The sequence below is a fragment of the Pristiophorus japonicus genome, chromosome 10 (genome assembly GCF_044704955.1).
Source record: "Pristiophorus japonicus isolate sPriJap1 chromosome 10, sPriJap1.hap1, whole genome shotgun sequence".
NCBI lineage: Eukaryota > Metazoa > Chordata > Chondrichthyes > Pristiophoridae > Pristiophorus > Pristiophorus japonicus.
The window spans coordinates 126,007,877-126,020,023 of NC_091986.1; the positions used below are offsets into that span (position 1 = coordinate 126,007,877).

A 12,147-nucleotide genomic window follows, 5' to 3' on the forward strand; every position below is an offset into this window, starting at 1 on the left:
AGAAATTGGCTCAGTCAAATTTAATTGCAACAATTAGCAGGACTCTATACACAGTGGGTTGTGCATTGCCCTTTCCTCTCTCGGACCTAGGTTTGAATCCAGTTTAGACTACTGGAATGAAAGTCTCTGCCCTTTGCTAGATTGCTGGCTCTAAAGTTCAGCATGGAACAAAGTCGAGCAGTCTCGTGGCTGTGGGTCCATGGTACGAAACTGTCCAAAATTTGTGCCAAATGGTATTCTCACTCAAAGACTGTAGTGAGGAAGAATGACTCAGAACTTAACAGCATTCAGTTTGACCATTACTCTTCAGGGAATAAAGGGATGGACATTCCCACAGAACTGCAAAGTTTGAGAAACACAAATGCATCACAGTGCTTGACTCCATTTTTGCCAAGAAAAGTACCAGCATTCTGAGACAGGGAAAATTTAGGTGACTTTTCTACTGGCTCCTGCCTGTGCTGCTGTTGAGCCAACCACCAGTAGGTACATAAGGGTGGGCTACTTAGGTTTTATTTACCCTGTGGAAAATGCCCGACCACAAGTAGCCACTCAGAGATGAAAACCTCACTGTGTGGAGAATTAAAATCACAAAACTTGCATCTTCTTATTCCGTGGCACAGCATACTGGAGGATTGTGCTACCAAACTACTCCAAACCTCTGTCTTTATGTTACTTGTGCAGTCCTAAAGAATTGTGACAGGATGCTAAAAAAAATAATTTATTATTTGCTACAGTTCTTTCTATCTTTTATGTTCCCAGGTTTTGCAAGAGGAGATAAATATCCCAGGTAGTAAAATGAAGGTGAACTATGTCAGCAGCCGTACTGCTGGCTACAAATCAGTCATGAGGATTAGTCTGACGCACCCCTCCATCCCATTCAATCTAATGAAAGTACATCTCATGGTGGCTGTGGAAGGCCGACTCTTCCAGAAGTGGTTTCCTGCTACCCCTGACCTATCCTATTATTTCATCTGGGACAAAACTGATGTCTACAGCCAGAAGGTTTACGGGCTATCTGAAGCATTTGGTAGGTTTCATCATACAATAGACATCTTTTGTGTTGATTGACAGAGGAGGTGATTGTGATATAGAAAACCATATCTGTAGGTTGGCCAGGGATTTGGTCACAGTGTCAACTTACTATAGTTAGTTTTTAATCATCTTGCTTATTTTCATTTTTTTTCCCCCTCTTTTACCATTTCCTCTCTGAGACCCAACTCCCATTCTAAGGTTGGCCCCTTTTAAAATTCCTGAGATTTACTCCTGACCAATGCCCATTCTCAGTGGTCAACAAGTCAGAGAGAGTGACACAGGTGGATTCACTTTCCAGTTTCCTTTTTCCTGAGGAAGTGCATTGTCTCTCTTGCCACTAGTCCTGTCACTCTCATTGAAATCAAGAACTCACCAGGTGTTAAAGCAATAAAGAAGCATCATTCAATCAGGCAGAGACAGCATGAATTTATTAAAGGGAAGTCATGTTTGACAAATTTGCTGGAATTCTTTAAGGATGTAACGAGCTGGGTGGATAAAGGGGAACCAGTGGAGGTGGTGTATTTGGATTTCCAGAAGGCATTCGATAAGGTGCCACATAAAAGGTTACTGCACAAGATAAAAGTTCACGGGGTTGCGGGTAATATATTAGCATGGATAGAGGATTGGCTAACTAACAGTTGGGATAAATGGTTCATTCTCAGGTTGGCAATCAGTAACTAGTAGGGTGCCGCAGGGATCGGTGCTGGGACCCCAACTATTTACAATCTATATTAACGACTTGGATGAAGAGACCGAGTGTAACGTAGCCAAGTTTGCTGACGATACAAAGAGTGGAGGAAAGCTGCAAAAGGACATAGACAGGCTAAGTGAGTGGGCAAAAATTTGGCAGATGGAGTATAATGTTGGAAAGTGTGAGGTTATGCACTTTGGCAGAAAAAATGGACGAGCAAGTTATTGGCCCAGAAATTTCGATCGAGGTCTTCCTGTGGGCAAACTACTGAAAAAAGATGCACACTTACCTGAAGGTGCTGCGCCCGCTCGAACCTCTGATCCTGAGGCCTTCACTCCCTGCATGTGCATGTTGGGACGTCCGTATGCTGGAGCTGGAGTCACATGGCAGCCAATCAAGGTACAGTATTTTCTCATTCATAATAATGGGAACTCTAAGTTGGAGTTCCCATTATTATGAATGAGAAACCCCCCACCTCACAAAACACTAATAAAAAATAGAAAAATACACTACATATTTAAGATTCATTTAAATTAAAGTTCTTATTTATGAAGAAATATATTTTCCCGACTTTTTAAAAAGTTTTTTTAATTATGCCTTAAAATCAACTTACCTTAGTGGGGAGTGTTTTTAACAATAAAATATGTTTTCATATGTGTTTATTTAATTTAATTTTAATGTTTATGTATGTTTTTAAACACTTGCGGCTGTAAAAGTAGGCTATACACTTGCTTTTTCAGGCGCAAGATTTTTGAGGACATTTGCTGGGCACGATATGCGTAAATATCACAAACCTTGCTCCCCAAGTGTTCTCGCTCCCGATATGCGCGAGATCTATCAAGCCATAAACTTGACAGATTGGAAAAGCCGGTTTTCAGCGCATGCGCATTGCGCGCTGAAAACCGGCTTTTCCGATGCCTTCCCGGGTCCATAGAAACTTCGTACGGACCTGGGACATCGGAATTTCAGACACAATATTTAAATGGAGAAAAATTACAAAGTGCTGCAGTACAGCGGGACCTGGGGGTCCTGGTGCATGAAACACAAAAGTTTAGTATCCAGGCACAGCAAGTGATCAGGAAGGCCAATGGAATCTTGGCCTTTATTGCAAAGGGGGTGGAGTATAAAAGCAGGGAAGTCTTGCTACAGTTATACAGGGTATTGGTGAGGCCACACCGAGAATTTTGTACAGTTTTGGTTTCCATATTTAAGAAAGGATAGAAATATAGAAACATAGAAAATAGGTGCACGAATAGGCCATTCGGCCCTTCGAGCCTGCACCGCCATTCAATGAGTTCATGGCCGAACATGCAACTTCAGTACCCGATTCCTGCTTTCTCGCCATACCCCTTGATCCCACTAGGAGTAAGGACTACATCTAATTCCTTTTTGAATATATTTAGTGAATTGGCCTCAACAACTTTCTGTGGTAGAGAATTCCGCAGGTTCACCACTCTCTGGGTGAAGAAGTTTCTCCTCATCTCGGTCCTAAATGGCTTACCCCTTATCCTTGGACTTCCCCAACATTGGGAACATCTAACCTAGTCTAAACCCGTCAGAATTTTAAACGTTTCTATGAGATCCCCTCTCATTCTTCTGAACTCCAGTGAATATAAGCCCAGTTGATCCAGTCTTTCTTGATATGTCAATCCCGCCATCCCGGGAATCAGTCTGGTAAACCTTTGCTGCACTCCCTCAATAGCAAGAATGTCCTTCCTCAAGTTGGGAGACCAAAACTGTACACAATACTCCAGGTGTGGCCTCACCAAGGCCCTGTACAACTGTAGTAACACCTCTCTGCCCCTGTACTCAAATCCCCTCGCTATGAAGGCCAACATGCCATTTGCTTTCTTAACCGCCTGCTGTACCTGCATGCCAACCTTCAACGACTGATGTACCCAGGTCTCGTTGCAACTCCCCTTTTCCTAATCTGTCACCATTCAGATAATAGTCTGTCTCTCTGTTTTTACCACCAAAGTGGATAACCTCACATTTATCCACATTATACTTCATCTGCCATGCATTTGCCCACTCACCTAACCTATCCAAGTCACTCTGCAGCCTCATAGCATCCTCCTCACAGCTCACATTGCCACCCAACTTAGTGTCATCCGCAAATTTGGAGATACTACATTTAATCCCCTCGTCTAAATCATTAATGTACAGTGTAAACAGCTGGGGCCCCAGCACAGAACCTTGCGGTACCCCACTAGTCACTGCCTGCCATTCTGAAAAGTCCCCATTTACTCCTACTCTTTGCTTGCTGTCTGCCAACCAGTTCTCAATCCACATCAGCACACTACCCCCAATCCCATGTGCTTTAACTTTGCACATTAATCTCTTATGTGGAACGCTTGTCGAAAGCCTTCTGAAAGTCCAAATACACCACATCAACTGGTTCTCCCTTGTCCACTCTACTGGAAACATCCTCAAAAAATTCCAGAAGATTTGTTAAGCATGATTTCCCTTTCACAAATCCATGCTGACTTGGACCTATCATGTCACCTCTTTCCAAATGCACTGCTATGACATCCTTAATAATTAATTCCATCATTTTACCCACTACCGATGTCATGCTGACCGGTCTATAATTCCCTGTTTTCTCTCCCTCCTTTTTTAAAAAGTGGGGTTAAATTGGCTACACTCCACTCCATAGGAACTGATCCAGAATCTATGGAATGTTGGAAAATGACAGTCAATGCATCCGCTATTTCCAAGGCCACCTCCTTAAGTACTCTGGGATGCAGACCATCAGGCCCTGGGGATTTATCGGCCTTCAATCCCATCAATTTCCCCCAAAAAATATCCCGACTAATAAGGATTTCCCTCAGTTCTTCCTTCTTACTGGACCCTCTGACCCCTTTTATATCCGGAAGGTTGTTTGTGTCCTCCTTAGTGAATACCGAACCAAAGTACTTGTTCAATTGGTCTGCCATTTCTTTACTAACCTTTCTCTCTTTACATATCTATAGAAGCTTTTGCAGTCCGTCTTAATGTTCCCTGCAAGCTTCCTCTCGTACTCTATTTTCCCTTCCCTAACCAAACCCTTTGTCCTCCTCTGCTGAGTTCTAAATTTCTCCCAGTCCCCGGGTTCCCTGCTATTTCTGGTCAATTTGTATGCCATTTCCTTGGCTTTAATACTATCCCTGATTTCCCTTGATAGTCACGGTTGAGCCACTTTCCCTTTTTTATTTTTACGCCAGACAGGGATGTACAATTGTTGTAGTTCATCCAAGCGGTCTCTAAATGTCTGCCATTGCCCATCCACTTTCAACCCCTTAAGTATCATTCGCCAATCGATCCTAGCCAATTCACGCCTCAGACCTTCAAAGTTACCCTTCTTTAAGTTCTGGACCATGGTCTCTGAATTAACTATTTCATTCTCCATCCTAATGTAGAATTCCACCATATTATGGTCACTCTTCCCCAAGGGGCCTCGCACAACGAGATTGCTAATTAATCCTCTTTCATTACACAATACCCAGTCTAAGATGGCCTCCCCCCTAGTTGGTTCCTCGACATATTGGTCTTGAAAACTATTCCTTATGCACGCCACGAAATCCTCCTCCACCGTATTGCTTCCAGTTTGGTTAGCCCAATCTATATGCATATTAAAGTCACCCATGATAACTGCTGCAGCTTTATTGCATGCACCCCTAATTTCCTGTTTGTTGCCCTCCCCAACATCACTACTACTGTTTGGAGTCTTGCTTTTGAGGCAGTTCAGTTCAGAGAAGGTTCACTAGGTTGATTCCGGAGATGAGGGTTTGATTTATGAGGAAAGGTTGAGTAGGTTGGGCCTCTACTTATTGGAATTCAGAAGAATGAGAGGTGATTTTATTGAAACGTACAAGATTATGAAGTGGCTTGACAAAGTGGATGCCGAGAGGATGTTTCCACCAATAGGGGAGACTAGAACTAGGGGGCATAATCTTAGAATAAGGGGCTGCCCATTTAAAACTAAGATGAGGAGAAATTTCTTCTCTGAGGGTTGTAAATCTGTGGAATTCGCTGCCTCAGAGAGCTGTGGAAGCTGGGTCATTGAATAAATTTAAGACAGAGATAGACAGTTTCTTAAACCAATAAGGGAATAAGGGGTTATGGGGGAATGGGCAAGGAAGTGGACCTAAGTCCATGATCGGATCAGCCATGATCGTATTAACTGGCAGAGCAGGCTCGAGGGGCTGCATGGCCTATTCCTGCTCCTATTTCTTATGTTCTTATGTTCAAACCCACATCGTAGCATTCCATGGTGCAGTATTTTTGTATATTAATACCCTGTGATACCTGCCCACCCACCCCAATTATATTCAGCAGCTCCTTATTTGTTTCCTAGTTCTCTATATTGTCTTTTCTTCTTCTGCAAGTAATATTCTCTACTAGGAAATTGAGATTAATTGCCAAATGAGGACAAATATTTTAGTCAACTCGTCGGACCTAATTCCCTTCAGCAAGCTATATGCAAGAGAATTATTCTAGTTTGCCCCTTTAAAATATTGAAGACAATGAAACCCTTGATGCAAAATGGCTCCATTTTACATTTAAACACATATGGTGTGTTTTATGAAAGTATCAATCATAATTGAAGTATTCTCAATAGAGTTTGAATGTACACTCAAAAGCTACCCACAATGCAGTGTTGTTGACAGGTATGATTGAATATTATTTTCTTGTCCCATCAATGAAATGCTCCCTCTAAATAGAGAGGCAGTCGGAGGAGGAGGGAGTCTGGGTGCATCGTCGGAGAGGCCTATAAAGGCCCAGCAGCAGCATCGAGAGGCAATCAGCAGAGGAGGGAGTCAGGGAGCATCGTCGGAGAGGCTTATAAAGGCCCAGCGGCAGCATCGAGAGGCAGTCAGCAGAGGAGGGAGTCAGGGAGCATCGTCGGAGAGGCTTATAAAGGCCCAGCGGCAGCATCGAGAGGCAGTCAGCAGAGGAGGGAGTCAGGGAACATCGTCGGAGAGGCTTATAAAGGCCCAGCGGCAGCATCGAGAGGCAGTCAGCAGAGGAGGGAGTCAGGGTGCATCGTCGGAGAGGCTTATAAAGGCCCAGCGGCAGCATCGAGAGGCAGTCAGCAGAGGAGGGAGTCAGGGAACATCGTCGGAGAGGCTTATAAAGGCCCAGCGGCAGCATCGAGAGGCAGTCAAAGGAGGAGGGTGTTGGAGAGCGTCGTCGTAGGCCTATAAAGGCCCATCGGCACCATCGAGAAGCAGTCGGAGCAGGAGGGAGTCGGAGAGCGTTTAAGGAGAGGCTTATAAAGGCCCAGCGGCAGCGTCGAGTGGCAGTCGGAGGAGGAGGGAGTCGGGGAGCTTCGTCGGAGAGGCTTATAAAGACCAGCTGGTGCAGCTACAAGGCCAGAAGGGAAACAAAGAAGTAGAAATAAATCAAAAGGTGACATCACAGCCAAGGGGGTAAGTGATTGGCTGGTGATTAGTGAGTAGCTTTTCTTTTTCTTTTCTTTATCAGTAAGTAACCTTTAGCATTATTGTTGCCAAATTAAGTTAATCTAAGGGTTAAGTCATGGCAGGAGAGGTCGGACACGTGTTATGCTCCTCCTGTGCTCTGTGGGAAGTCAGGGACGCTTCCAGTGTCCCTGACGACTGCATGTGCGGGAAATGCATCCGTCTGCAGCACCTGACAGACTGCATTGCGGCACGGGAGCTGCGGATGGATTTACTCTGGAGCATCTGCGATGCTGAGGATGACGTGAATAGCATGTTAAATGAGTTGCTCTTACCGCAGGTAAAGGTCAGATAGAGGATGTGTGACCAACAGGAAGAGAAGTGGAAGGAAGGTAGTGCAGGGGTCCCCTGTAGTCACCCCCTGCAAAACAGATACACCGCTTTGGGTACTGTTGAGGAGGATGACTCATCAGGGGAGAGCAGCAGCAACCAAGTTCAGGGCACCGTGGGTGGCTCTGCTACACAGGAGGGCAGGAAAAAGAGTGGGAGAATGATAGTGATAGGGGATTCTATTGTGAGGGGAATAGATAGACGTTTCTACGGCCACAACCGACACTCCAGGATTGGATGTTGCCTCCCTGGTGCAAGGGTCAAGGATGTCTCGAAGTGGGTGCAGGACATTTTGAAGGGGGAGGGTAAACAGCCAGTTGTCGTGATACCAACGATATAGGCAAAAAATGGGATGAGGTCCTGCAAGATGAATTTAGGGAGCTAGGAGCTAAATTTAAAAAGTAGGACCTCAAAAGTAGTAATCTCAGGATTGCTACCAATGCCACGTGCTAGTCAGAGTAGGAATCGCAGGATAGCTCAGATGAATACGTGGCTTGAGGAGTGGTGCAGAAGGGAGGGATTCAAATTCCTGGGACATTGGAACCGGTTCTGGGGGAGGTGGGACCTCTACAAACCGGACAGTCTGCACCTGGGCAGGACCGGAACTAAATGTCCAAGGGGGAGTGTTTGCGAGTGCTGTTGGGGAGAGGATAAACTAATATGGCAGGGGGATGGGAACATATGCAGGGAGACAGAGGCAAGTAGAATGGGGGCAGAAGCAAAAGATAGAAAGAGAAAAAATAAAAATGGAGGACAGAGAAACCCAAGGCAAAAAACAAAATGGGCCACATTACAGCAAAATTCTAAAGGGGAAAAGGGTGTTAAAAAGGCAAGCATGAAGGCTCTGTGCCTCAATGCGAGGAGTATTCGCAATAAGGCGGACGAATTAACTGCGCAGATCGCAGTTAATGGATATGATGTAATTGGCATCACGGAGACATGGCTCCAGGGTGACCAAGGCTGGAAACTCAACATCCAGAGGTATTCAACATTTAGGAAGGATAAACAGAAGGGAAAAGGAGGTGGGTGATCGTTGCTGGTTAAAGAGGAAATTAATGCAATAGTAAGGAAGGACATTAGCTTGGATGATGTGGGATCGGGAAGGGTGGAGCTACAGAATACCAAAGGGCAGAAAATGCTAGTGGGTGTTGTGTATAGACCGCCAAACAGTAGTAGTGACGTTGGGGACAGCATCAAACAAGAAATTAGGGATGCGTGCAATAAAGGTACAGCAGTTATCATGGGCGACTTTAATCTACATATTGATTGGGCTAACCAAACTGGTAGCAATGTGGTGGAGGAGGATTTCCTGGAGTGTATTAGGGATGATTTTCTGGATCAATATGTCGAGGAGCCAACTCGAGGGCTGGCCATCCTAGACTGGGTGATGTGTAATGAGAAAGGACTAATTAACAATCTTGTTGTGCGAGGCCCCTTGGGGAAGAGTGACCATAATATGGTAGAATTCTTTATTAAGATGGAGAGTGACACAGTTAATTCAGAGACTAGGGTCCTGACTTAAGGAAAGGTAACTTTGATGGTATGAGACGTGAATTGGCTACAATAGACTGGCGGCTGATACTTAAAAGGTTGATGGTGGATAGGCAATGGCACACATTTAAAGATCACATGGATGAACTTCAACAATTGTACATCCCTGTCTGGAGTAAAAATAAAACGGGGAAGGTGGCTCAACCGTGGCTAACAAGGGAAATTAAGGATAGTGTTAAATCCAAGGAAGAGGCATATAAATTGGCCAGAAAAAACCACAAACCTGAGGACTGGGAGAATTTTATAATACAGCAGAGGAGGACAAAGGGTTTAATTAGGAGGGAGAAAATAGAGTATGAGAGGAAGCTTGCTGGGAACATAAAAACTGACTGCAAAAGCTTCTATAGATATGTGAAGAGAAAATGATTAGTGAAGACAAACATAGGTCCCTTGCAGTCAGATTCAGGTGAATTTATAATAGGGAACAAAGAAATGGCGGACCAGTTAAACAAATACTTTGGTTCTGTCTTCATGAAGGAAAACACAAATAACCTTCCAGAAATACTAAGGGACCGAGGGTCTAGTGAGAAAGAGGAACCGAAGGAAATCCTTATTAGGCGGGAAATTGTGTTTGGGAAATTGATGGGATTGAAGGCCGATAAATCCCCGGGGCTTGATAGTCTGCATCCCAGAGTACTTAAGGAAGTAGCCCCAGAAATAGTGGATGCATTGGCGATCATTTTCCAATAGTCTATCGACTCTGGATCGGTTCTTATGGACTGGAGGGTAGCTAATGTAACACCACTTTTTAAGAAGGGAGGGAGAGAGAAGGCGGGTAATTATAGACCGGTTAGCCTGACATCAGTAGTGGGGAAAATGTTGGAATCAATTATTAAAGATGAAATAGCAGCACATTTGGAAAGCAGTGACGAGATTGGTCCAAGTCAGCATGGATTTATGAAAGGGAAATCCAGCTTGACAAATCTTCTAGAATTTTTTGAGGATGTAACTGGTAGAGTGGACAAGGGAGAACCAGTGGATGTGGTGCATTTAGACTTTCAAAAGGCTTTTGACAAGGTCCCACACAAGAGATTGGTGTGCAAAATTAAAGCACATGGTATTGGGGGTAATGTACTCACGTGGATAGAGAACTGGTTGGCAGACAGGAAGCAGAGAGTCAGGATAAATGGGTCCTTTTCAGAATGGCAGGCAGTGACTAGTGGGGTGCCGCAGGGCTCAGTGCTGGGACCCCAGCTATTTACAATATACATTAATGATTTGGATGAGGGAATTGAGTGTAATATCTCCAAGTTTGCAGATGACACTAAGCTGGGTGGCGGTGTGAGCTGTGAGGAGGATGCTAAAAGGCTGCAGGATAACTTGGACAAGTTAGGTGAGTGGGCAAACGAGTGGCAGATGCAGTATAATGTGGATAAATGTGAGGTTATCCACGTTGGAGGCAAAAATACGAAGGCAGAATATTATCTGAATGGCGGCAGATTAGGAAAAGGGGAGGTGCAACGAGACCTGGGTGTCATGGTACATCAGTCATTGAAAGTTGGCATGCAGGTACGGCAGGCAGTGAAGAAGGCAAATGGTATGTTGGCCTTCACAGCTAGGGGATTTGAGTATAGGAGCAGGGAGGTCGTACTGCAGTTGTACAGGGCCTTAGTGAGGCCTCATCTGGAATATTGTGTTCAGTTTTGGTCTCCTAATCTGAGAAAGGACATTCTTGCTATTGAGGGAGTGCAGCGAAGGTTCACCAGACTGATTCCCGGGATGGCAGACTGACCTATGAGGGGAGAGACTGGATCGACTGGGCCTGTATTCACTGGAGTTTAGAAGGATGAAAGGGGATCTAATTGAAACATATAAAATTCTGACGGGACTGGACAGGTTAGATGCAGGAAGAATGTTCCCGATGTTGGGGAAGTCCAGGACCAGGGGACATAGTCTAAGGATAAGGGGTAAGCCATTTAGGACTGAGATGAGAAGAAACTTCTTCACTCAGAGAGTTGTTAACCTGTGGAATTACCTACCGTGGAGAGTTGTTGATGCCAGTTCATTGGATATATTCAAGAGGGAGTTAGATATGGCCCTTACGGCTAAAGGGATCAAGGGGTATGGAGAGAAAGCAGGAAAGGGGTACTGAGGTGAATGATCAACCATGATCTTATTGAATGTTGGTGCAGACTCGAAGGGCCGAATGGCCTATTCCTGCACCTATTTGCCATGTTTCTATGCAGTTAAAATCTCTGTGAAGGCAAAGGAACAGACACTGATCGTGGTTTCACTGAAAATGTCCATCTCCTTGGTTTCCTTGATGATGATATTGAAATGAAACCATCTGATTGTAATTTGTCATTCATTGTCACTTTTTGGACTGCCCAGTATTTAATCACTTCTGTCACTTCCTTCAACTCTCATGTTGTCTGTGCGGTTTTAATAATTACACCTTTATGCAGCTGGGGAAATGACAACAAGCATCGTCTTCAGCCATCAATCGATTCATATTTGTGATGAAGTGAAATCATTTGAAATTGAATAGCACTGCATTCACACTAGAGCTTCTGCAGCAACATATTTGCAACTTGAAAACCAGTTATAACATTCAGAAGGTAAAGTTCGTGATTAATTTCATGGGTCTGAAAATAAATGACCAATCACTGGATAAATACAAACCACTGATAGAAGTTGCTTCTTTTCAAGAAATCACTGAAGCTGCCTGGAATGCTGTACCTAACATGGTTCCAAAATGATAATTTTTAATTCTGGTATTACAAATAATGTTTCATTACAAATGTAACACTTTGTTACCCTTTTCTCCTCTCCATTAAACGTCACTTTCTTTTGTTTTGGTGAAAAGATAGACTGTTGAAAGGAAATGGTTGAGGATTTGTTTCGACCTGCCACAGTACTATAATAGCATGTTTTCAACAGTTCCTTTATTTCATGCATGTTTGTGTTGGGCCTCACAAGCTTATCCCCAGATGTTATTCCAATGTATTCCTCCCTTGACTTAGTAGCCATAGTAAAGGTGTCCTGGGAAGGGACTGAGACCCAAACTTCCTAACCACTCCTAGATGAGATGCTACCTTGGTAAGCTACAACCTAAAATGGAAGAAAAGTTTACGTCTCTCA

The 12,147-nt window shown here is 44.2% G+C and overlaps 1 protein-coding gene across 3 annotated transcripts in view; it reads left to right on the top strand.

Annotated features, from left to right (window-relative positions):
* tenm4 (teneurin transmembrane protein 4) overlaps positions 1 to 12,147 on the top strand; it is a 969,538-nt gene that overhangs the window by 839,541 nt on the left and 117,850 nt on the right. For all 3 annotated transcript variants that reach the window (XM_070892063.1, XM_070892064.1, XM_070892065.1), the window contains one exon: positions 760 to 1,027. In XM_070892063.1, the coding sequence (XP_070748164.1) occupies positions 760 to 1,027 (268 nt within the window). The remainder of the gene's footprint in view (positions 1 to 759; positions 1,028 to 12,147) is intronic.